The sequence below is a fragment of the Ursus americanus genome, chromosome 23 (genome assembly GCF_024610735.1).
Source record: "Ursus americanus isolate L20-20 chromosome 23, mUrsAme1.1.p, whole genome shotgun sequence".
Classification (NCBI taxonomy): domain Eukaryota; kingdom Metazoa; phylum Chordata; class Mammalia; order Carnivora; family Ursidae; genus Ursus; species Ursus americanus.
Window position 1 is genome coordinate 519155 of NC_142149.1, and position 21513 is coordinate 540667.

Below are 21513 nucleotides of genomic sequence, written 5' to 3' on the forward strand. Positions count from 1 at the left end.
ACAAACGCACGCATACAGGCGCACGTGTGCAGACACATGCACACGCACACACACGAGCGGAGGCGCATAGAAGCACACGAACAAGCACGTAGGCACAAACACGAACACGTGTACACGTACACAGGCGCACGCGCACACACAGGCACGCGCACCCACGCGCTCTGGGACAAAGACGAGGTTCTGGAGGAGCCGTGGGGGACACCGTGAGCCCAGGCTCACCCGGGACAGGGACCCTTGGCGCCAGGCGACCTGGCCCTGGCCTCCCGGCTGCATGTCCGCTAACGGAATCCGCCCTTGCGGATCCCCCACCCGGCCCAGAGACGTCTCCAGGTGGCAGGACGTGGAGGACGCGGCAGCGGGGTGACGACCCCTGCAGTCCGGCCCTGCACCGCCCTGGCCGCTCCACAGAAGCAGGAGACCCAGCCCAGCCCCTGCACTCCCCGCCCCCTGGCTCCGCCCCGCCCCGCCCCGCCTCCGGACCTCAATGGCTGTGGCCGTAACAAACTCTACTTTCGCCCCGCCCCCGCCCCGCCCCCAGCCCAGCAAAGGCGGCGAGGACCAGATCCTCCCGGGAGGGGCGGGTGGACTATGGCCTGGAGGCGGAGACGAAAGAGAGATGGACGGGCAGCCCAGTCAATGAGCGCGCGCAGCCGCCCTAGCAACTGCGGCTCGCCAATGGCGGGGCGTGGCGGGCGTGGCGGGGCGGGGCTACGCGCTGTCAGCTGCGGGGGCCGCCGGCCCGCGGCGATCTGCGGACGGCGGGGCCAGCTCGGCGCCTTAGTGCCCGGCCGCCGCCTCTGCGCCGTCCCGCGGGCCGGGCATGGGCGCAGGCGTCGGCGGCGGCACGATGAGCACCCTGGGCAGCCCTGTCCGCGCTTACGACTTCCTTCTCAAGTTCTTGCTGGTGGGCGACAGCGACGTGGGCAAAGGCGAGATCCTGGCGAGCCTGCAGGATGGCGCGGCCGAGTCCCCGTACGGCCACCCGGCGGGTGAGCGCGGGGCCAGGACGGGGGAGCAGGGCCCAGGGAGCGCGCGGTGGGCCGGGGGAGTGCACGGGGGCCCGGGGAGCGCGCGGCAAGCTGGGGCGAGCGGGGCCCGGGGAGCGCGCGGCGGGCCCAGGGAGAGTACGGGGGGCGGGAGAGCGCGCGGAGAGCTGGGGGTGGGGTGGGGGCGGGGCCTGGGAGCGCGCGGCGGGCCCGGGAGTGCAAGGGGGACCGGGGGAGCGCGCAGAGAACCAGGGAGCGCACCGGGAACCAGGGGAACGTGCAGCGGGCCCGGGAGCGCACGGGGAGACGCGGGAGCGCTCGGCGGGCCAGGGAGCGTTCGGGGGTCCGGGGGAGCGCGCGGCAGGCGAGGTGGAGCCGGACCCAGGCACCAGAGTAGCGCGCCGAGGAGCTCGGGGTGCAGGGACTGGGAGAGGGGGTGGAGTGCGCAAAGGGCCACGGATCAAGGAGCGCGGGGCTCATGGCCCGCCTCTCTGCCTGAGTCGGGCGCGCGCTTCGCGGGAGTCCCCTGCTGCACCCCCAGTTCCGCACGTGGGGAACACAGCGCGTCCTCCATAGTCTCACCAAGATCTGCTTCCCCGCGGGAGCTAGCGGCTGGGCAGAGTGCTGGGGTAGATCTGACCCGGGATGATGGCGAGGCGGAGGAGAGCGGACGGACCACGCAGGTGGGGTTTGGGGAGGAGGTAGCCGGGCTGCTGTGAGTGGGCCCATCCGGGAGGCCACAAGCGCGTGCGACGCGTTTGGAAAGTATGCGTGGGGGTTAAGGAGCGGGCAGGAGGGAATGGAGCGTGGGATCCGAGCGCAGCGGGTGGAGGCTCCCAGGTGGTGGCTCTGCGCGTGGGTGAGATGGAAGGGGAAGGAGAGGGGAAGCAAGAGAACTAGTCTGGAGGCTTCTCCAAGGTTCCTGGTGTGTCCGAGGAGCTCCTCGGCCTGGCGAACAGTCGCGGGAGGGCAAGAAACCCAAATGACCCTCGAGAATGCGGCGTGAGGGCGAGGAAGGGAAGCACCATTGAAGGTGAAGGAGTGTGGATTCCAGGTCGAGGGGAGCCAGAGGACTCAGAGCTTGAGGACAGTGGGCAGAGGGTCCCCAAAGTTTGAGGTTTGAGGGCCTCAGGCCCCAAGACGGAGTGGACATTAGGAGGGAAAGAAGGGCGGGGGAGAGGAGAGGAAAGTGAGGTGGGCAGAAAGCTGGGCCAGCAGGCCAGAGCAGAGTCAGGGTCTTCACCCAGGCTTGCTGTTCTGTTGGTGCAGGTCGGCGGCTGTGAAGGGCACCTGCCGGCGATCACCTTTTCACTGTCATGTCGGGGCTCCAGGCACACTTCCAACACAAACCTGGCTGCTCAGGGTCTTGCCCCTGTCTGTCTCCTGGGCTTTCTGTCGGGTTCTTCAGAAGCAGAGGAGGTCAGCCCAGGAAGTGGAGTCTTGACGTTCAAGTCAGCCTAGGTGTACTTTCTGCCCTGTCCAGGCAGCACAGACTTGAGAAGACAGTGCAGATGTGAAGTTCTGGGTCTGCAGGACCTCACTGGGAGATCAACTTGATTTGATGCAAGAGGGGCAGGAGGTGTAGGGCAAAGGTTGTGGTAGGATGCAAGGTGGGCTATGTGGGGATGAGGTGGCAGAGGGAGGGAACCTGTGGCTTCTGAGCAGGGACGTGAGCAGCTTAGGTGGAATGGCCTGGGACAGGTCTTTAAGATTGGAGGTGTGAGGGTGGGGGGGAAGTTGGGGAGAGTTTTGGGTTGGTTCTAGAGAACCAATGCCAAGAACCTGGGTTCTTCCTGAAGCCGCCAGTGTGAGAGTCACCCAGGGGATTTGTGAAAATGCAGATTTGGTCTCTGATTGCAGATCTGTGTTATCCAAGGTGATGCCATCAGCCATGTGAGATGTTTTAAATTTAAAGGAGTGAAAACGAGATACAATGAAAGGATCATATTAGCCACATTTCAAGTGTTCAACAGCAACGACACTTGGCTGGTGAGAGGTGTGGCAGAGCCCTGCTGGATGCACAGCTCTGGGGCTTGAGCTCCTGGAGGACAGCAGGTTTTATCTGTTTCTTGGGGGGGGGAGAGGAGGGAGGGGGCGCGGGTGTCCTCGGGGCCTGGGGCTCAGTGGGTGGAGGATTAAACATTGAACAAATGAATCACCGTGCTTTTAAAACTGTGTGCCTGGGGGAACAAGCTGTCGTTTTGAGTCCTTAGGGTAAGTGAGTGATGTGTGCAAATGGGAGGAATGTGGACAGAATGTGTCCTGGTTGTTTGAACAGTGGCTTGGGGACGCTCTGTTGCATGACTTTCTTTTTGTTATAATCGAACTGAGCACTTGTAAAAGCAACTAGTTAATGCTTTCTTCTAAAGGATTTTCCTCCACACAGAGGGAGGTTTTAGGTTAAAAAGACACTTTCCAGGGGATTGTAAGAAGTTGGAATCATTATCAGTATTATTATTATTAAAGACATGTTGTACTTTGCATCAGTGCTCCGAGCATCGAGCACCGGAAGGGGAGGGTGCTTCCAGCCTCCTGTTTCCATCACCACCACGACCACCCCCCCCCACACACACTGCGCATGCACCCCGGTCGCTCTGACTTTGCCCCAGTTTCTGTAGTGGGGCTACAGTGGCTGTAGGCCCTCAATATCAGATGTTTACGTGGCTTCGGCGCTGACCACGAGCCTTTCCACCACCACTGTGTCTGTGACTTCTGTATTTTGTTGGCCCTCTGATTAGCTGCATTTCATTTCCAGCCATTTTCCAGGAAGGGCTCGTGAGCACTTCATGAGCGTTTTCATGTTTGAGAATGTCTGTGCATTGTCTTTATCTGTGAACAGGGTCTCAGTTAGGTTAGAGTGTATCCTCAGGCTCTACGTTCTTTCCCTCCACACTTTGTCCCCATGGTCCCACTGCACCCCTGAGCTCACTGGCTCTGAGCTGCCATGGAGCCTGAGGTCCGCTGGTCTCTCCTTGTGGGTGTTTGCCTTTTCTTCAGAGCTCCTCAGCTTCAGCAGACCTTGTCTCGAAGCCTAATGCTTGGTGTTGAACTTCCGGTACGGTGCGTACTCTTTGAATCTGCAGATCTTGTATTTAATTTCAGGGAAATTTATGTCCCTAAAGCATCTGTTGCATTGATTTGGCGTTTGTCAGGTTTCCTATTGCTGCTGTAGCCACAAATTTAGTGCTTAAAACACAGATTTATTATCTGACAATTCTGGGGGGCCACAGTCTCCCTGGGATGAAAGCGAGGTGTTGGTAGGGGTGTGTCCTTTCTGGAGGCGCCAGCCGTGAGTCTGTTGGCTTGCCTTATCCAGCTTCTAGAACCCTCGTGCACTCCCTGGCCCCAGGCCCCTTCCTCACCTTCGAAGCTGGCAACAGTAATGGTACCTGTCTCATGCTGCACCATCCAGCCTGACTCGGTCTCCCTCTTCTGCTTTTAGGAGCCCTTGTGATGGTGCTGGCCCTATATGTTAATCCAGAATAATCTCTGTATTTGAAGATCAGCCGATCAGCAGCCTTAACTCCCCTTTGCCATGTAACCTCTTGGAGTCACAGATTCTGCAGATTACAGTGTGGATACCTTTGGGGGCCGTTATGCTGCCTGTTGTACCCGTTATCCTTGTGTTGCGCTCCACATCCCTTCACTTCTCTCTGCCTGCTTCCATCTTTTTGTCGCTCTCTTCTGAATTTCTGTGGGCATCTCAAACCTTTCCAATGTGTTGGTAATTTTTATTTTAGTAAACTGTTTCTAGCTGTTTCTAGCTTTTTTATTAGTTCAGTAATGATGTTGTTTTGGTCTGCAATTTTTTTTCCTTACTTTTACAATTTTCATTTACAATTTTTTTTTTTAAAGATTTTATTTTATTCGACAGAGATAGAGACAGCCAGCGAGAGAGGGAACACAAGCAGGAGGAGTGGGAGAGGAAGAAGCAGGCTCATAGCGGAGGAGCCTGATGTGGGGCTCGATCCCATAACGCCGGGATCACGCCCTGAGCCGGAGGCAGACGCTTAACCGCTGTGCCACCCAGGCGCCCCTTCATTTACAATTTTTAAAAATCTCTTTAAATGGTGCCCTTGGGGGCAGAGACAGTTGGGCGTCTGACTCGGTTTCAGCTCAGGTCGTGATGTCAGGGTGGTGAGACGGAGCCCCGTGCTGGGCTCCACACTCAGTGGGGAGTCAGCTTGAGATTCTCTCTCCCTCTGCCTCTGCCCCTCCCGCTTGTGCTCTCTCTCTCTCCAATAAATAAATAAATCTTTTAAAATTTTCTTTAAATAATTTATTTCATTAAAAAAATCTCTTATTTTGCCGACTTAATGTTTTTGTTAAATTGTTCCATTGCATGAAGTAATTGGGATGAATGTCCTTCTGTTCCTTGGGTCATGCTTCATTTCAGGTTGGGTTCTTTGTCTCTTTTTCCTTTTATAACGTTTTGTTAAAGTGTGCTATGCATGTAGAATAGCTGAGGGGCCCACCTCCCACTTTGGGGCCTGCTGGCCCTGGAGCCTCCCTCAGATATGGAGGGTTGGTACCTCATTCGGCCTCTTCTCCCAGGTGGAAGTGCTGAGGAAAAGGCCTGGACAGCCCAGCTCATGTGGGGAGTGAAGTCGGGGCCACCGCTGAGGTCTTCCTCTCTGCTCGCTGGTGAGGGTCTCTCCCCTTAGCTCCAGCTGGTGGTGTTTCCGGCACCGCGTTCCCTTTCCTTCTCTGATTGCTGAGTTTCTACGTTGGGAGAGGGAAGTACAGGAAACGGACACTAAACTCTGCAATCTCTTGCCTCCCAACTTTTTTCCCAAAGAGACTCACTATTTCCTGATTACTTTCTCCTGGCTGCTTCTCCAGCTTCCCTTTGCCAGTAGGAAAATCCCATCTTTCTCTGTTTCACTTCTGCTGACAGCTAGTAATAATTCTATCCTCCCCCTTATTGAGAGTGTAGAGCAATCAAGTCATGAGATAGGTCATGTTATTGGGCCCAGAGAGGGTGAGTAACTCTCTCAAGATCACACAGCGTGAGTGAGAACGGGAGTGTGAATGGTGTGGCTGGCTCTGGGCCCCTCTGTGGCCCGTCTGGTTCAGAAAAGTCTCAGAGAAGTGACTTTTCTTCCCTGTGAGGACAATCAAAGCGCTTTTACTTAGTGGCCTTGTCTTGGGGTTTTTTGCTTTTCTATTTGCCTTTGACAAATGTTCTGCCGGGAGAAGCATGCTCGCTCCCTGCTGCCGTCTATGGCGCTGCAGACCGTGGTGGATTTGCTGATTTTACAGCTACTCTGTGGTTTCCCTTGGCAACCCCTTCAAGATTCGAAACACGATTTATGAAGCCATCACTTTCAAGTTTGAACTGAGGGCCGAATCATATTTTATCCCTAGTTCTTTGCAGCGTAACTCCTTAGATGGTCTTCTACTTCCTGACCTCCCATGGTACCACCAAAAGCACATGGGAAATTTCAAGGTATTCATGTTTTAGATTATTCATAAATGCTTCCATGTATTTGACAATAATAAAACTGCCTTTGTGTCCGATTTTCTCCTTAAACCCAACCGTTCAGTCCTGCCTCCCTGCGGTGGGGACTGCCCCTTTCATCTAGCCTCTGACTCCAACCCAGGGTGACCCTGCTCTCGGGTGATGGGCAGGGAGGGGCTCCGATCCAGCCAGCCCAGGTTCCTGCTGTGCAGAGGGTCAGTTTCGGGCTGGAGACCCACCCAGCACCCCCTGCGTCCTGTCACTAGCTCTGGGTGCCGCAGTGGGGTAGGACGACAGCCACGTGGTCCTGCCTTGGTCCTGCCGGTCACACCTGCTGACTCCTTGCTCAGGCCTTTTGGGGTGAAGAGAAGCAGCAAGGTGTGTCGGAAGCGATGGAGCCTACCACTCCCATCGCAGGCTGTGAGCTGATATCCCATTAAGATTTTTTCTTTCTTTCTTTCTTTTTTTTTTTTTAACACGTGAAGCTTTCTTCCTTGGCTTCTTCAGCTAAATTAGCCGCAAAGAAGGAATTGTGTCTATGTAAACAGTGAAAAGAACTGCAATGTCCGGGGAATTGGGCTTAAAAACTGCGTAGATGTCGATTTATCAGATTCACAAACAAAACCATGTAAAAGGCAGTCACCCCGTAGGCTAGCAGCTCCCTCCGAGCTCTCCAGGTTCGCCTTCCTCAGAAGGCTTTCACTTTCCTCCTTGGAGGCGGCGACCAGCTTGGCCACGAGACCTGGCGCTCCCTCGGCCTCCCCTCCAGGTTGTTGGAGCAGCTCCGGCACCTCCTGAGGTTGGACCCGCTGTCTGCAGCACGCTGGTGGGAGAACTGCCGGCCCCCGCGTGGCCTGTGGCCAGAGACGCCGCACTTCGGGCTTCTGGAAGCAGGTCCCTGCCCCCTCGTTTGTAAACGTCTCAGTTCCAGAGGTACGGCCTGCCCCCACGTCTGTGAGGACCTGGAGGTCTCAGCCTGTGGGCGCGGTGCTCAGAGCCACCTTCTTCCCCTGGCTGCCGGCAGCGCCCCTCCTGCCAGCGCGCACTGTGCCTGCCGTCTGCCCGTTTCTTCAGGCTCGTGGTTGCTTTTTCCATCTTGTCCGCGGCCCACCGCCTGAGAGGAGCCGCACACCACACACGGTGTGAGACTTGTCAGTGACGGGTTTTAGAGGCTTTCAGACACCTCACAGGACCCAGGGTCTCTAGGTGTATTCACTCTGTGTCTATGTCATGTACTCTACACAGAGCACACACGCGTGAGCATGGTACACGTACACAAACACACGTGTGCATACGTACGGAGACGCGGGTGTGAGCTATTTGCGTTGCTCTGATTAAGGCACGAACTTTCTGAAGATGCTTATCAGTGAAGACGCAGACTCTTTTTTTCTTGGTTCTGTTAATGTACAGAGACTCGTCGAACACGGTGCCACTTGGGTCGCTCTTGAGATGGTTTTATTTGTGTCACACCTTATGCTTGCCCTTCGCAAACTTTCTAATCGGCGCCGGCCCCATGGCTGAGAGCTGGCCGTGTGGTCCGTGTCTCCCGAGTAGGCCTGCATTCCAGGAGCCGACCTCTGTTTAGCGGCGTGCGCGGTGTGGAATCGGGCAGCCCAGCACACGTCCATCGCTCATGGGGAACTCACGTGCGGGCTGTGTTCAGAGACGCAGCTGGGGAGAGAGGGAGGCTTCCACGCTGCTGGAACCACAAGGTGGGAGATGAAGGCGGCTGTCCTGGGCACGTAGAGCAGCCTCGGCCAGCCACCTGTCACAGCACGGTCCAGCTTGGAGCTCAGCCTGGCCTGCCGGTCTCTCCATGGACATCTGAGTTTCCCGCCTGAAACCACCTGCTAACGGTCATCCCTGGGGAGATGGTCCCATAAAGCAGTGGCAGAGAGCCGCGAAGGTCGGCTCCACTGTCCTGGGGTCTCCTTGGCTGAACGTGAGCCTCAGGCTGCTTTTGGCTTATGTGGGCTGTGTATTCCCTCCTCTGGCAGCCAATAATTAATGAATTCCCTTCCCCAAATGGGACTCAGCCGAGTTTGCTTGTGGATTTGAACCATGTTGTGACTCATGACACAAACGGCATTTTATTTGGTTAAAGAAAAAAAGACGTTTACAGAGGCAGAATCGTAAGCATATGTATTAAATTCTAGTGGACCCCAATATAGAAGGCTGAAAGGTATTGTCTTAATGGGGAAAATAAATTGGTCAATGTGAAGAACATTAAATTATCTTTAGACTAAGAAAATTCGTTTGGAAGTAAAATCTATTTCTTCTAGTCTACAGTGATGTGCTCATTCTGAAAGGTAGACCATTGCCTCATGGGTTTAAATAGCATCATGCTGGTTTGGCGTCCGGGAGAGGCAAAGCCAGAGGCGTCAGACCTGGGATGCATCCTGTGAGGCTGGGCGTCTGCGCTCACTGTCCGTGAGCACTGGGTGGAACGCGCAGTGGGGACGCAGTGCGGGAACGCAGCTGGACGGCGCATCCATTCCCTGGGGTGTCTGTGACAAACAACCACAGACTAGGGGCCTAACAACAATGGGTGGGTTTATCCTCTCATGCCTCTGAAGGCCAGGGGTCTGAACTCGAGGTGTGGGCAGGGCCTCCCCCACCACCCAGACCCAAGGCTGCAGGGTAGAATCCTTCCTGGAATCTTCCAGCTGCTGGTGGTTGTCATTGTGGGCAGTTTGGACAAGGAAGGGAATGGACCTTGCGGTTGACCTCTGTCTCCCGAGGGGCCAAGCACCCTCTGCCTCTGCTCTTCCCCTGGCAGGTGGTGGTCAGCAGAGCGTGGGGACCAGCTGCAGATGACACAGGGTCTCTATCCTTCCCTCCCACACCGTCTTGAGTTCATCACACTGGGCCCAAAGGATGTGCCACTGGGTGGGGGGAAACCTGGGAGTGACCCAGGCCCTGCTGTGGTGTCTGAAAAATCACCCAGCCCTGGAGCTCAGGGCTCAGCTGGTCATGATGTTAGCCCCGGCTGGGCTGAGCCCACGCCGTACCTCCTGTCTGAGCAGGGTAGCGGCATCTGCGCTGGCCCAGCTGAAGAGTGGTTGCCCTCTTCTCTCAGCCAGGAAACGGCTCAGAGGTGTCCAGCTTGGCGACCCACCTCAGGGCACCCACCTCTCCCGCGGGCTGTGGGGGTCTGGCTGAGCGTGAGCCCAGGAGGCAGCTCTGTGCCCAGCAGAGCCACGGGGCCTCCCCCAGCCTCCTTCCCAGAGAGGAGACCCCTGCTGCCGCCCACCCGGACGGCTGCCGCTTCTGTGGGCTTTTCAGGGAAGCCAGTGTGGTTGTTTTCCAGTTGTCCTGTGATGATAACTGCACAGCAGAGGGGCCCGCATCAGCCCAGCACCTCCCCAGCTGGCCCCCCACTTCCTCTCCCTCTGTGCATGGTGACATGCAGGCGCCCTCGCCCTCTGATGCTTAGCGCGTGAGACCAGGTATTTACCATAAACTGAGGCCCCTGGCATCTTTCAGATGAGTGGGGAAAATGACTCTGAGTTCCGGGTGCTTCACCCTGAGCCGTCTTTGGGAGCACAGACAGGCGAGCGGGCTTGCTGTGTGCCTTTGGGGCAGTCACTCGGCCGGGCACGGCCATGTCCGGTGCTGAGGGCATCTCCTTCCCCCACGATGTCATGTCACCTCAGCTTCTGCAACTGCACAGGTAGGAGGCTGAAGCAGGAGGCTCGGAGCTCCTCCTGAAGACACGTGCAGCCTCGGTGGGTGGGAACGTGCTAGAATACGTCCCGCTGGCTGACTGAGCGGACTGTCTGAGCAGAACGTCCCAGACAGGAGGTGTTGGGGGCCTCAGCCCACAGCGCCCCATGGGCCGGGGGGAGACCCTGGCTGAGGTGGGCTTTACAGAAACAGTGCCATAGCATCGAGAACCACGCACTTGAACATAGGAGATGCTGCCCCCATTTCCCTCCTGGAGGGTGGTGAGGATTTCCCAGCTGTGTCTCCCAGACAGCAGGCCTGTGCAAAGTAGGGTGAGAATGGGGAGGATGCCCCTCCTGGCCTGACCTGCCAGGCGCTGGCGGTGGTCTGAGTCCAGGTCCGGCAGTGCCCCAAGTTAAGGCCCCGAGGCACGGTGAGGGCAGCCCTGTGGTTTGAAACTGTTGGGACTCTGGAAAGAGGGGCTGTTGTCTGGCCACACCCAAATAATGGTTCAGAGATGATCTCGGCTACTCCCCGATCTCACTGGTGGTGGGGTGGTGTGCAGGGGTGCCGGGCCCCACGCTGCGAGAGCCCAGTGTCCCTGGATGCAGCCAGTCAGCACAGAGCACTGGGTGCCTGGGCCAAGGTAGCCGGTGGTGGTCCTTTTCCCGCCCGGCAGTGAGAAAGTTTAGCTCCCAAGGTGGGGAAAGAGAGGTTCAGGGCCGCTAGGAGTGGGAGCTGTGTGGACAAGCTGCGACAGCCAGGCCAGGAGGGGACTGGAGGCCCCCGGACTGTCCCTCACCTGGGAGCACCTGATTCCACCGCTTTGCTATAAAGAGAAAAATGAGGAGGGAGAAGCATTTGGGGAACGTACTTTTCCAAAAGGAGATATGCAGAGAGATGACTGGTGTCAATGTCGGTACTGCCCGCTGTGTGACTGTGGTGAACACACTTCACACCCCTGCCTGGAACGTGACTTTGCTTTTAGAACCATTCAGAAGCTCAAGGGGCCCACCGAGGGGCCAGTGCTGGCCTTGGCCGTGGCTGCGGCGGGGCGCCCGCCCCGAGCCCTTCCCACCCCTTGGCTCTGCGAGGCACCAGCATCTCCCAGCAGACTGTCCCTCTGATCCGAAGAGCCAAGCACAGACAGGTCTGGCAAGGACACATGTGTGTACGTCTTCTTTGGGGTGAAAATCATATAGTATAAAACGAACCGTTTTATTTTTATTGTATTTTTATTTTTTCAAGATTTTATTTTTAAGTAATGTCTACAACCAACGTGGGGCTCGAACTTACAACCCCGAGATCAAGAGTCACACGCTCTGCTGACTGAGCCAGCCAGGTGCCCCAAAATGAACCCCTCCTCCCGGCCTCTGGCAGTCGCTGGTCTGCTTTCTGATGTTTTCATTCAGCATTAGACACATTTCTCAAAAGTCAGCTACTCGAAGACGAACATGTTTGTAAGTGGTATTTAGCCAGTATTTACACCAGAAGAGAAGTCTCCTGTGTGACGGCACACGGTTACGCCTGCTCGCTCACTGAAATAGAAATAAGCATGTGGTGCGTGAACTGAACTGAATTATTTATTCATCATGCGGAGCTAAAAGCGGAGCGAATGGCTTGGCATTTGACGCCTCCTTTTCTTTTTTTTAAAGAAGGCTAAAATTATCTCTCTTCTCTCTGTTATTCTGACTCACTCAATGAGCATTCATTCCTACAGGCTTTGTTCTAGAAGCTTTGGCGTGTTTTTATTTCATTTTGATGGACAGAGTGTTCGTTGAGTGAGCTGAGTGCAGTGGACGTGAATTACCCCTTTGATCGTCACCGCGACACTATAAGGTCAAATGGTGGGCTCTCGGGGGCTGAAATGCACGGTAGCCGGCAGCAGAGGCAGGGAAGAGGGGATGTACTAAATAAGGGAAGAGCAAACACCTAAGTAGGAGAGAAAAGGAAACATTGCAGGAATGAAGGAGAACAGCTCCGTAAGTAAGTTTGTGGGGAGAGGAGATCCTGACCAGGGAGCGAGGTGGTCTGGGGATTCTGTGGCAGGCACAGCTGCGTTAGACCCGGGGTTGGGGACAGAGTGAAGCTTTTGCTGAGGGGAGGCCACTACAGGCGGCCGGCATGCAGGCCGTAAGTAGCCGTGGCCAGTGCGTTCTTCCAGGTGGAAGGGGAGACTGAGGCACAGGAAAGCGCTGCTTGTCAGGACTGGGATTTGACCCCAGGCCCCACAGAGCTCCTCCCTGTGGGGCCTTCACACTTGGGAACCTACGTGGCCCCGGTGGGTTTGACCCATCTCCACTCCCCCCTTCCCCACCTGGAGAAACCAAGACACATCACGTGGGGAAGCAGCGCCTTCTCAAGCTTTATCTCCAGCCCACCTGCTCGCCCCGGCTCGTCCCATCCTGAAGTCCCCACGCTAGGGGTGAGCGTGCAGGGCATGCAGCCAAGCAGTGGACCTGGAGAAGGTCGGGCGTCGGCACCCTGAAAGAGCGAGTGCGGCGGAGACCACAGTGTTGGTGTTCCCAGGGGTCAGGGGTCAGGGGTTAGCGTAGCTGAGGGGCGGGTTGTTCCGCAGGGCTGTTCTCATGAGAACTATCGCCGCACAGTCGTTGAGTTCGGTTTGAGTCGTGATGGCTGATGAGTACATCATGGTGGTTGAGCCCTTACCGTTTACTGTTAGTGAGATTGAGACGCAGGTCATTGTACTTTGCTCTGAGAAGTTATAATATTCCATCATATATTTATATGGGCTGCTTAAAAAGGCCATCAGTAATGAATTCTTTTAAATTTATGAAAACTTATTTTTTATTGTGGACCTAAAAACTCAGTACGTGAGGACACTTGGAAAATCAGAGGAGCCAACCCAATTCAAACAGTGAGTTAATGTCCTAAAGGTTAAAAATGAAAAACCTCTCCAGCCTGTGGATGGTGAGAGCTCTCTTTTCTTGTCTGGGAACAGACATGCCAAAGCCCACGTTCTCTCTAGACTCAAAAATAAACTCCCAGGGGTACTTATTTGTTGCTTCACATAGATGGTATAAAACCTTCAGTGTTCCGAAGGAAAAATTAAACATTTCCAAAATTAACTTTGAAGTTGCCCTCTGTAAATGTTTTTATGTGTTTATATATGTTTAATTATATGTGCATATATTCTACTTACTTATTATGTGATTATACATCCTATGTATTATGTATGATATATTCTTTTTAATATGTGTATACATATTGTTATAGGCATATCTATTCTATTTTAGTGTGTGTGTGTCTCACGTCACATATGCCCAATGCTGAGCACTGCAAAAGGAAGAATATAGGCATTTGAAGTTGCCTTCCAGAGTTTCGTGGGAATTTAAAGGACTATGAAGAGGCTCTTGGTGGGTCACTTCAAAGAGTAATTTCACAGAGCCTGAAGGTACTGACCTAAGCAGTTTCCAGAATATCTATGCTCTGCCCTAAACCCTTGGGCAATATGCCCTCAGAATGCAAAGCAAATTTGTTGTCTCCTTCCCCCACGCATACTCTATGGCCCTCAACCTACTTTAAAGACCAGAGGTTTTATGAATATGGTGTTCTTTTTCTTGGGGCTTTTATGGGGGGGGGGAGCTCAGTCTAAGCACTGGAGGTCCGTCCAGGGAGCTCAGCTAAACTACTTGGAAACAGCACCTCGTTAGCACCGCATTTGGGGACCTTGCTTTCTGAGCCTTGGGTGTGGGGTTTTATCTTTTGGTGGAGAGCTGCTAAGATTTCACACCCATTCCAGGACTTTCTCAGGGTGAGGCCCCCATGTAGGGGCTCCTCTCTCTTCTCCTGTCTGCCCCCCAGGAGCACATTCCCCTTTAGATTCGTGACTCTTAATCCAGCTTTCCTTGTCAAGGTACGTAGTATGGCCTCATCCCAGAACGTCTTCAAGGCTGTCTTCTTGAGGTTTGCATGCTTTGAGACACATTCCTGAGTGGGTCTAAAAATGAAATAAATCAAGCACCACGAAGCCTGGTGGTGTGGTTTTACTAAGCGGTTTGGATTCTTGGGATCCCAAATGGTGTTGCATCCGCTTTTTGGAAGGGAGTATTCGTGTCCTGCTTTCTCTGGTCACTTAATGGAAACTCTGTCTTTCACGGGCTCTCCCTCCCGGGGTCCAGCTGAGTGCATCCTCTCATCCACAGACCTGGCAGAAGCATTCTGGCCACTCACTCTGTGGACACAGGCTTCTCAAAGAAGTAGAAAATTGGTTTAAAAATGTTAATTGCTTTTTCTGATTTTTAGGGGGGAAAAATGCATGCTCGTTGAAGAAACTTAATATAGGGAAAGGTTGGGGTAAACAAAATAAACACAACCCAGAAATTTCCAGCTGCCACGTGGGGCTGGTCCTCACTGTCCCCCCCCCCCACGCACATACACAGATACACGCGTGTATTTTTTTTACATCAGTGAGGTAATGCTTCGTATCTCGTTGTATATGAGACACATTTTACTTTACGTTCTTAGTGTGATAATTTGGGGAAATGATATCCGTGTTTTAGCCTGGGAGTCGAGCTCAGGTGGAACAGACCCAGGACTGGAGGTGGGGCAGGAGGAAGGGTCACAGAGATGAGGGGGCAAGACATGGGGCTGCACGGAGCTGCCTGCAGACTGGGGGCCTGATGTCCAAGTACGCGTCTCCTGGCTGCTGCCGCCCTCCCCTCAGATAGCAGGCAGCAGCTGCGGAAGCCTGGGCCTTGGGGCGGCCAGGGGACCCAGGCGGCTGGTGCCAAGTGAGGGGAGGAAGGTTGGAGGCCCTACAGAGTGAGCATTGGGGCTGGTGGCCAGGGCCCGTGCAAATCCAGAGAGACCCAAATCAGCGTCCAGTCTGTCTACTTCAAAAACCGTGACTCTGCCCTGGTGAGAAGTCCTTTCTCTCCCCCAGGACAGTTCTCCTCTCGGGTGCTGTTTGCTTGAGGATAACTTTGAGGCCAGCAGCCCTTACGCTGCCCCCACCCCTTCCACAGGCATCGACTACAAGACTACCACCATCCTGCTAGACGGCCGGAGGGTGAAGCTGCAGCTCTGGTGAGTGGGGGCCCGCCCCGGGCTCCAGCAGGACATGCCAGCCCCAGGAAGAGAGGCTTTCCTGGCCCTGGGAGGGCACCAATACCGCCTCTGGGAGGAGCCCCCTCCAGCCCCAGCAGACCCAGGGCTGCCCCACAGGACGTGGAGATCTGCTTGTCTGGGCCACTGATGCGTCATCCATGGGGGGAGTGCTGGGGCCTTTGTGGGTCCCCGGGCGTCTGTCCAGAGCATGGCCTTCCTGAAACCCTTCTAGCTCCCCAGCACCAGGAGGGGCCCATGAGTGTGATAGGGACAGACCCGTGGCAGGTGTGGGAGGCTGGGAGCAAGAGGCCCTCCCCCGGGTCCGGACTGGGTCTCTTTCTCATGGCCCCACCTGGCAGCCCTGGCTCTGAGGTTCAGGTCACACCCCCCTGCCTCTGCCCTTCCCACTCCAGGTGGGGTTGGGGAGTGGGAGAATTGGTGTTTCCTGCTTTGACCACCCCCATGCAACTTGCCTGACTACTGTCTCCGGCCCCTCTGTCACCCCTTCTCCTGGGCCACCTGCATGGTCCTCTACTCTACCCAAACATGCCTAAGCCCCAAGCCACATGAGTCTCCTCTAACTGGAAGCCGGTCCTCCTGCCGGCCCCACCCGCCCCTTCCCAGGGCGGTCAGCAGGGAGCCTTTCTCCACAGTGTCCCCTTGGCACCCTGTCCCTTCCCATTGCCTGCCCCCCCCCCCGGGATGTTTGAGGTTGTGGGTGAGGCCTGTGTCCTCCAGGCTGCCCACGGCTGAGGGTCAGCGAGACTCAGGCAACCTGTTGTCCTCAGACTTCTGCCTGCTCCGCCTTGCAACCTGCACCCAGCCCTGAGGCCTGCAGGGTCCAGGGCTTATCTGGTCCTGGCTCCGTCCCTCCCTGAGACCATCCGAGGGTCCCGCTGTCCGCCCATGCTTGCCCCGGCCTCCTAAGGCTGCCCCACATCTCCCCTGAGCAGCATTCGGCATCTCTCCTGATGGCGTGTTTCGTCTGAGCGGCTCATCCTTGTGAATGCTGTCACGTGCCCACCCCCTCCGCGGCTCCCGCCACACCCCAGGCTTACCCACAGCACCCCACGTCCACGGAGTTCCCACTTCACGACAGCCACCAGTGTCCCATGAAAGCAGTGAGTCATGCCCCAGGGCTGCTCTGCTCCTGTGTCTCCTTGCCCACAAACTTCCTAGCCGCTTCCGCCTGCGGCAAAGCTGGAGCTCCGTAGCGGCTGACCTGGGACTTCTCCAACGATTTGCTCCTCAGCACCGAGGAGCTCCTGCCACGTCCTGGGCCACGGAAGGCACCTCCGGCCCTCCTGAACCCCAGGCCCTGCCCTCCCTCGTGGTGGCTCATCTAGGACTCAGAAGGCAGGGGCAGGTCACCACCTACAGGTGACGAGGAGAAAAGAGAGGATTGCGCCGCCGATTGTACTGAGGATGCGCCTAGACCGGCGGTCCCGCCCTCACCCGCAGGGATCACCTGGGGCTGTGGGCGCGTTCACTGCACTCTTGGATGTGTTTACAAAAGACGCTGGGCATCAGCGCCTGTCGGTCCTCAGAGGCACTGTCGGGAGAGCAGCTGTGGACTCCATCCCACGGGAATGTGCTTTTTCTTTATCCTGCTTTGTGGTGCTCGGAGCTCCATTCTGGTGGTTCCAGGTGTCTGCACCCCGGGTCCATTCCTCGTTTTGGTAAACTTAGGGATCTGCGGTGGGATGGCCACCGAGTGACAGTTGTCAGATGCGTTTGCTATGGCTCCCAAGTCCCAAACCCCGTTGTCAGGAAGCAGCAGTGATTTCTTCTCACTGGCCTCCAACATCTTTTCCAGGGATACATCCGGGCAGGGAAGATTTTGTACCATATTCCGCTCCTACTCTCGGGGCGCACAGGTAACATCCCCTGAGCCAGGAAGTCAAACCGACTGAGTAACAACGTTTGGAATGTTCTTTAACGGCTGCCTGGAGGACAAGGCAGTTAAGCTCATATGCGTATTGATGCAAGAGGCTGAAAGTGCTAAGGAATGTTTGGTGCCTCGCAAGCCTTCCTCAGCATCAGGGGTGTGCGTGTGCGTGGCTGCACGCATGTGTCATGTCTGCATGCACGTGGGCCTGTGAGCTGTGTGTGCACACGTGTGTCTGCGTGTGTCTGTGCATACATATGCATGCAGCAGGGCTGTGTGTGCACCTGTGTTCACGTGACCGAGTGTGTGTGTCTCTGCATGTTCAGGAGAGCACTCTGTCCAGGTGGGCGGGCCCTGCTCCTAGGAAGAGGGTGATCCCTCCAGTCCCTCCACATCCCGTGTCCCTAGAGCGGCTGGTGGGTGTGGGGGACTGAGCGCTCGTCCCCAGCTCACCTTGACATTTGAGGGTTTAGTAACGAGCTCATGAAATATCATTAGAAATACTCATTTAACTACTACATTTGGTAGATAAATAAAAATAATATGTTTTCTGTTAAAATAAGTAAAATGATCATTTAGCTGGTTGTAAGTCTGTGACGGAGTAGCCTGCACACTGACCAAAGCGGTCCAGGGCTGTGCCCGCCTCTGTCCGGTAAGGTAAGCCTGGTGCCTCTCCCCAGGGGGTGATCCTGGTCTATGACATCGCAAACCGCTGGTCCTTTGATGGCATCGACAGGTGGATTAAGGAGATAGACGAGGTATGACATGGTGTGCCAGGCACCGTCCACGTGGGTGTGTGGGGGTGTCGGGCACGTGGGCCAGGACACAGGCTTCGGCAGCACAGAGGCTGTGTCACCTCCCAGAACGGGACTGGGGCCCTAACCTGGAGACCCACCCAGTCCCGGGGGTTGGGGCCACGCACCACCTGCTGTGTGGAGTGGGTTGGCAGGTGGTGTTTGGGCCGCCAGACTGCCAGTGTAGACACGGAGGGGTCAGAACCACACTCGGGTTCCTGCAGGCTGCTGAAATGCATGGCCGTAAACAGCAGGAATTCATGCTCTCACGGTTTGGAGCCCAGAAGTCCAAAATCTAGCGTCGGCAGCGTCGGCTCCTTCCGAAGGCCGGAGAGGAGGACCCTTCCCGCCTCCTCCAGCGTCTGGCGGCTGCCGGCGGTCCTTGGCCTGTAGACCCATCACTCTAGTCCCTGCCTCTGCCGGCATGTGGCTTTTCCCCTGTGTCCTCTCCTCTTCTTACAGGGACACCAGTGACTGGATTTAGGGCCCACCCCAGTGACCTCATCTTAACTAATTACATTCTGCAAAGGTCCTATTTCCAATAAGGACACATTCTGAGGTTCTGGGTGGGCACGAACTTGGGGAGGATGCCATTTACCCCATGTACCAAAGGTGCCAGCAACCACAAGAGCTCGCCCGAGTAACCCCCTTGCCTCTCTGTCACCCATCAGCACGCCCCTGGTGTCCCTAAAATCCTGGTGGGAAACCGCCTGCACCTGGCCTTCAAGCGGCAGGTGCCCACGGAGCAGGCGCAGGCCTACGCGGAGCGCCTGGGTGTCACCTTCTTCGAGGTCAGCCCTCTGTGCAACTTCAACATCACCGAGTCCTTCACGGAGCTGGCCAGGACCGTGCTGCTGCGGCACGGGATGGACCGGCTCTGGAGGCCGAGCAAGGGTAGGCACCCGTGCGGCCGTCCTACTGCCCCCAGCCCTGTCCGCCTCCCGGGACCCGCCTCCAGCCGCCACGTCCATCCTCAGAGTCAGTGCATTCAGTCTGAGAGGAATCACTAGTAACCAACCGTGTGTCGAAGGTTCACGAGGGGCGTTTCTGAGGGCTGTGCTGGACAAGGGGAGGCACGTGACCACAGGCGTGTGCAGTGAGGAGGGGGCACCTCCCCGTGCAGAGCAGGACGCCCCGAGGGCCGGCTGGCCGGGTTTTACCCCTGGTTTGGGGAAGAGCGTATCGTGTCAGGAATGATTCACCCTCAGCTCGTTTGGTTTGAGGGGGAACTGGAGAACAGAAGCACATCGAGCGTTGTTGGCGCCCCATACCCTGAAGTCGGAACCCCATCCAGACCCCTCGGTGTTAATCCGCCCAGAGACCTGTGTCCCCTGGTTTCGTCTGCGGGGTTGGGCCTTCGTCACGGGTTACCCCTCGGGAGCCTGGCAGCGTATGACTGTCGCGAGACGAAGGGCGGGATCGACAGTCACTGAGTCGGGCAGCACAGGGCTGCTGGAGGGAAACTGGGTTCTTCTCAGTTAGGGATTCTCCGCCTCAGCACCGCTGTCAGCTTGGGCAGGGTTGTCGGCTCGCGGGCGGGGGCGTTCGGGTGTTGTGCCCTCTGCCCCCCAGCTGCAGAAACCACAAGTGTCCCCGGGGAGTCAGAACCACCCCCAGCTGAGAGCCACTGTGCAGAGAGAGCTCTTCGCTGGGACCCCCACCCCCGCCCCGGGCCTGACCTCTTCAGGGGCTGGGGCGGCGATGAGGCTGCACCAGGAGTGCCCCCCCATCAGGTCCCCAAGGGCCCCACCCCGGGGAGCCTGACTCGCATGAGGAACGGTGTTGGTGAGGCCGAAGCATTCCTTCTCAGGCGCATTCTTGAGCATGTCCCTATAGAGCTGGACACACGTGCTTCCGATGTCAGCGGTGCGGTTGGGGAGGTCACCCCTGACACCCTTGGTCTCTCGCCCCAAACCGAGGTCAGGCGACTCCTGCAGGAGGACCTCACTGGCCACCGTCTCCCCTCCAGGTCTGCCCCCCTCTTGGGCCCGGAGGGAAAGACGGCAGGGGTCTCCAGTCCAAGGTGACGAAAGCAGGGTGGCCCGTCTCCGGCCCTGCCCAGGGCCCCACGTGGGCACAGTGGCTGGAGTGCTCAGCCCAAGTCCTGGGGAAGGAAGGCGGGGAGGCGAGCGGGCTGCCCTGTGGTCAGCAGCTGGACAACGTGAACTAAACGCGGTTTCCTTTCCTTCCCCAAGTGCTGAGCCTGCAGGACCTGTGCTGCCGGGCGGTGGTGTCCTGCACGCCCGTGCACCTGGTGGACAAGCTCCCGCTGCCCATGGCCTTGAGGGGCCACCTCAAATCGTTCTCCATGGCCAGTGGCCTGAACGCCAGGATGATGCACGGCCGCTCCTACTCGCTCACCGCCAGCTCCACCCACAAGAGGAGTGGCCTCCGCAAAGTGAAGGCCCCCCGCCCGCCCCAGAGCCCGCCCAGGCGCTGCCCCAGGAACAGCTGTAAAGTGTCCTGAGGAAGGCGCCAGAGCACGGACGCCGGCCCCTCGGGGAGCCGCTGCGCCATCACACGCGGACGGGCGCGGAGGCTGGTCCAGGCCCAGGAAAGCACCTGCCGATCCCCTCGGGGAGATCTCTCGTGCCCCAGCCGCTCCAGAGAAAGCACAGCCTGATGACGTTCCTCTGTGGATGTGCATGAAGCTGTTGTTTTCAGCGTGGATTTGTCCGGGGGGTCGGCACTGCTCACCCCTCGGGACGTGACATTCTGGATGATTGCACGCCTTTTCCCAACACGACTGCCTTTGTAAGAGCCACGACACGCGTGAGGAGCGCGTCCTGGGGACTCTGGGAGCAACGGGAGAGAGAAATTAGTCTTCGACCTCCCAAGAGGGCCTTTTTGTAAACCTCTTCACATCAAAGTGCGGGGAACCGGAGATTAGGCAGGGCGGGTCTGACACAGATTTCATAACGTTTTTGCTATGTTATTACCATGTTTGGGATTAATAAGTGATTTATATGCATATTTTTCTGTAAATCTACATTTTTTTGTACAAGATGTTCCACAAGGTATGAAGCAAAGGGAAGAAAATGCCAAAGATATCTCTAGTTGTGCCGAACGGCCACAACATAGTCACAGCAGATCCAGATCCGCAAGGAAATTATCGTCCGGGAATGAAGTGGACACTGTTACTGAAGACAATGTTTCTCGACAATAAAATGTATACTTGTTTCTTGGTAGGACTGGTGGCTGGTTCTTTCTGATTCTGTGTATTCACATAGCCCTTTATTTCATTTGCTCCACCGCCTGTCCTGAACCACGGCATCCGCTGATAAAGATTCCCTTCCCTGGAAAGAAAGGCAGAGGCAGAAAGTGGGAAATGTCAAGGAGAGGCCCTGTAACATGCGCCTGTCCAGGAAAAACAGCAGACAGGGCTCCCGACTCCCCCTGCAGCACTCACAGCTCTGTCAGGCACCCCAGACAGACAGACAGACGAGGCCCTTATCACTGATCCCAGGTGCGCAGAAAAGGCTCCAGGCAGGGTCTCACCCTCCTGCTGTCGCTGCTTGACATCTCTCTGCAGCAGCTCGTGGTTACAAAGAGGAACTTTTTAAAAACGACTAGCAACGAGAGAATACCCAGTTCTCAGTTTCCGTTGATGATTTACAGATTTTTAGAAATTTAAGGGACCCGAGAATT

At 56.4% G+C, this 21513-nt stretch overlaps 1 protein-coding gene across 6 annotated transcripts; it reads left to right on the forward strand.

The window, feature by feature from the left end:
• The first annotated feature begins 733 nt into the window (after positions 1–733).
• Positions 734–21056, forward strand: RAB40B (RAB40B, member RAS oncogene family). Of its 6 annotated transcripts, none has more exons than XM_045774966.2 (8): positions 853–989; positions 13371–13528; positions 15102–15162; positions 15972–17060; positions 17752–17829; positions 18537–18759; positions 19702–19834; positions 20061–21056. In XM_045774966.2, exons 4-8 carry the CDS (start codon positions 16923–16925, stop codon positions 20320–20322), a joined length of 834 nt encoding a protein of 277 aa, XP_045630922.1. In that variant the 5' UTR covers positions 853–989; positions 13371–13528; positions 15102–15162; positions 15972–16922; the 3' UTR covers positions 20323–21056. The 6 variants fall into 6 exon arrangements, with proteins under 6 accessions (XP_045630919.1, XP_045630921.1, XP_045630920.1 ...); XM_045774968.2 differs by having other exon boundaries at positions 16137–17060; XM_045774963.2 differs by lacking the exon at positions 13371–13528 and having other exon boundaries at positions 734–989; positions 17000–17060.
• The last annotated feature ends 457 nt before the right edge of the window (positions 21057–21513 follow it).

What these genes read in the sequence shown, in the direction of transcription:
- RAB40B (XM_045774963.2), top strand. Translation starts at nt 821, where the DNA reads ATGGGCGCAGGCGTCGGCGGCGGCACGATGAGCACCCTGGGCAGCCCT. An exon ending in AGGGTGAAGCTGCAGCTCTG is followed by an intron (nt 15,163 to 16,999) that starts GTGAGTGGGGGC and finishes CATCTTTTCCAG; the next exon opens with GGATACATCCGGGCAGGGAA. An exon ending in GGCCACCGTCTCCCCTCCAG is followed by an intron (nt 19,835 to 20,060) that starts GTCTGCCCCCCT and finishes TCCTTCCCCAAG; the next exon opens with TGCTGAGCCTGCAGGACCTG.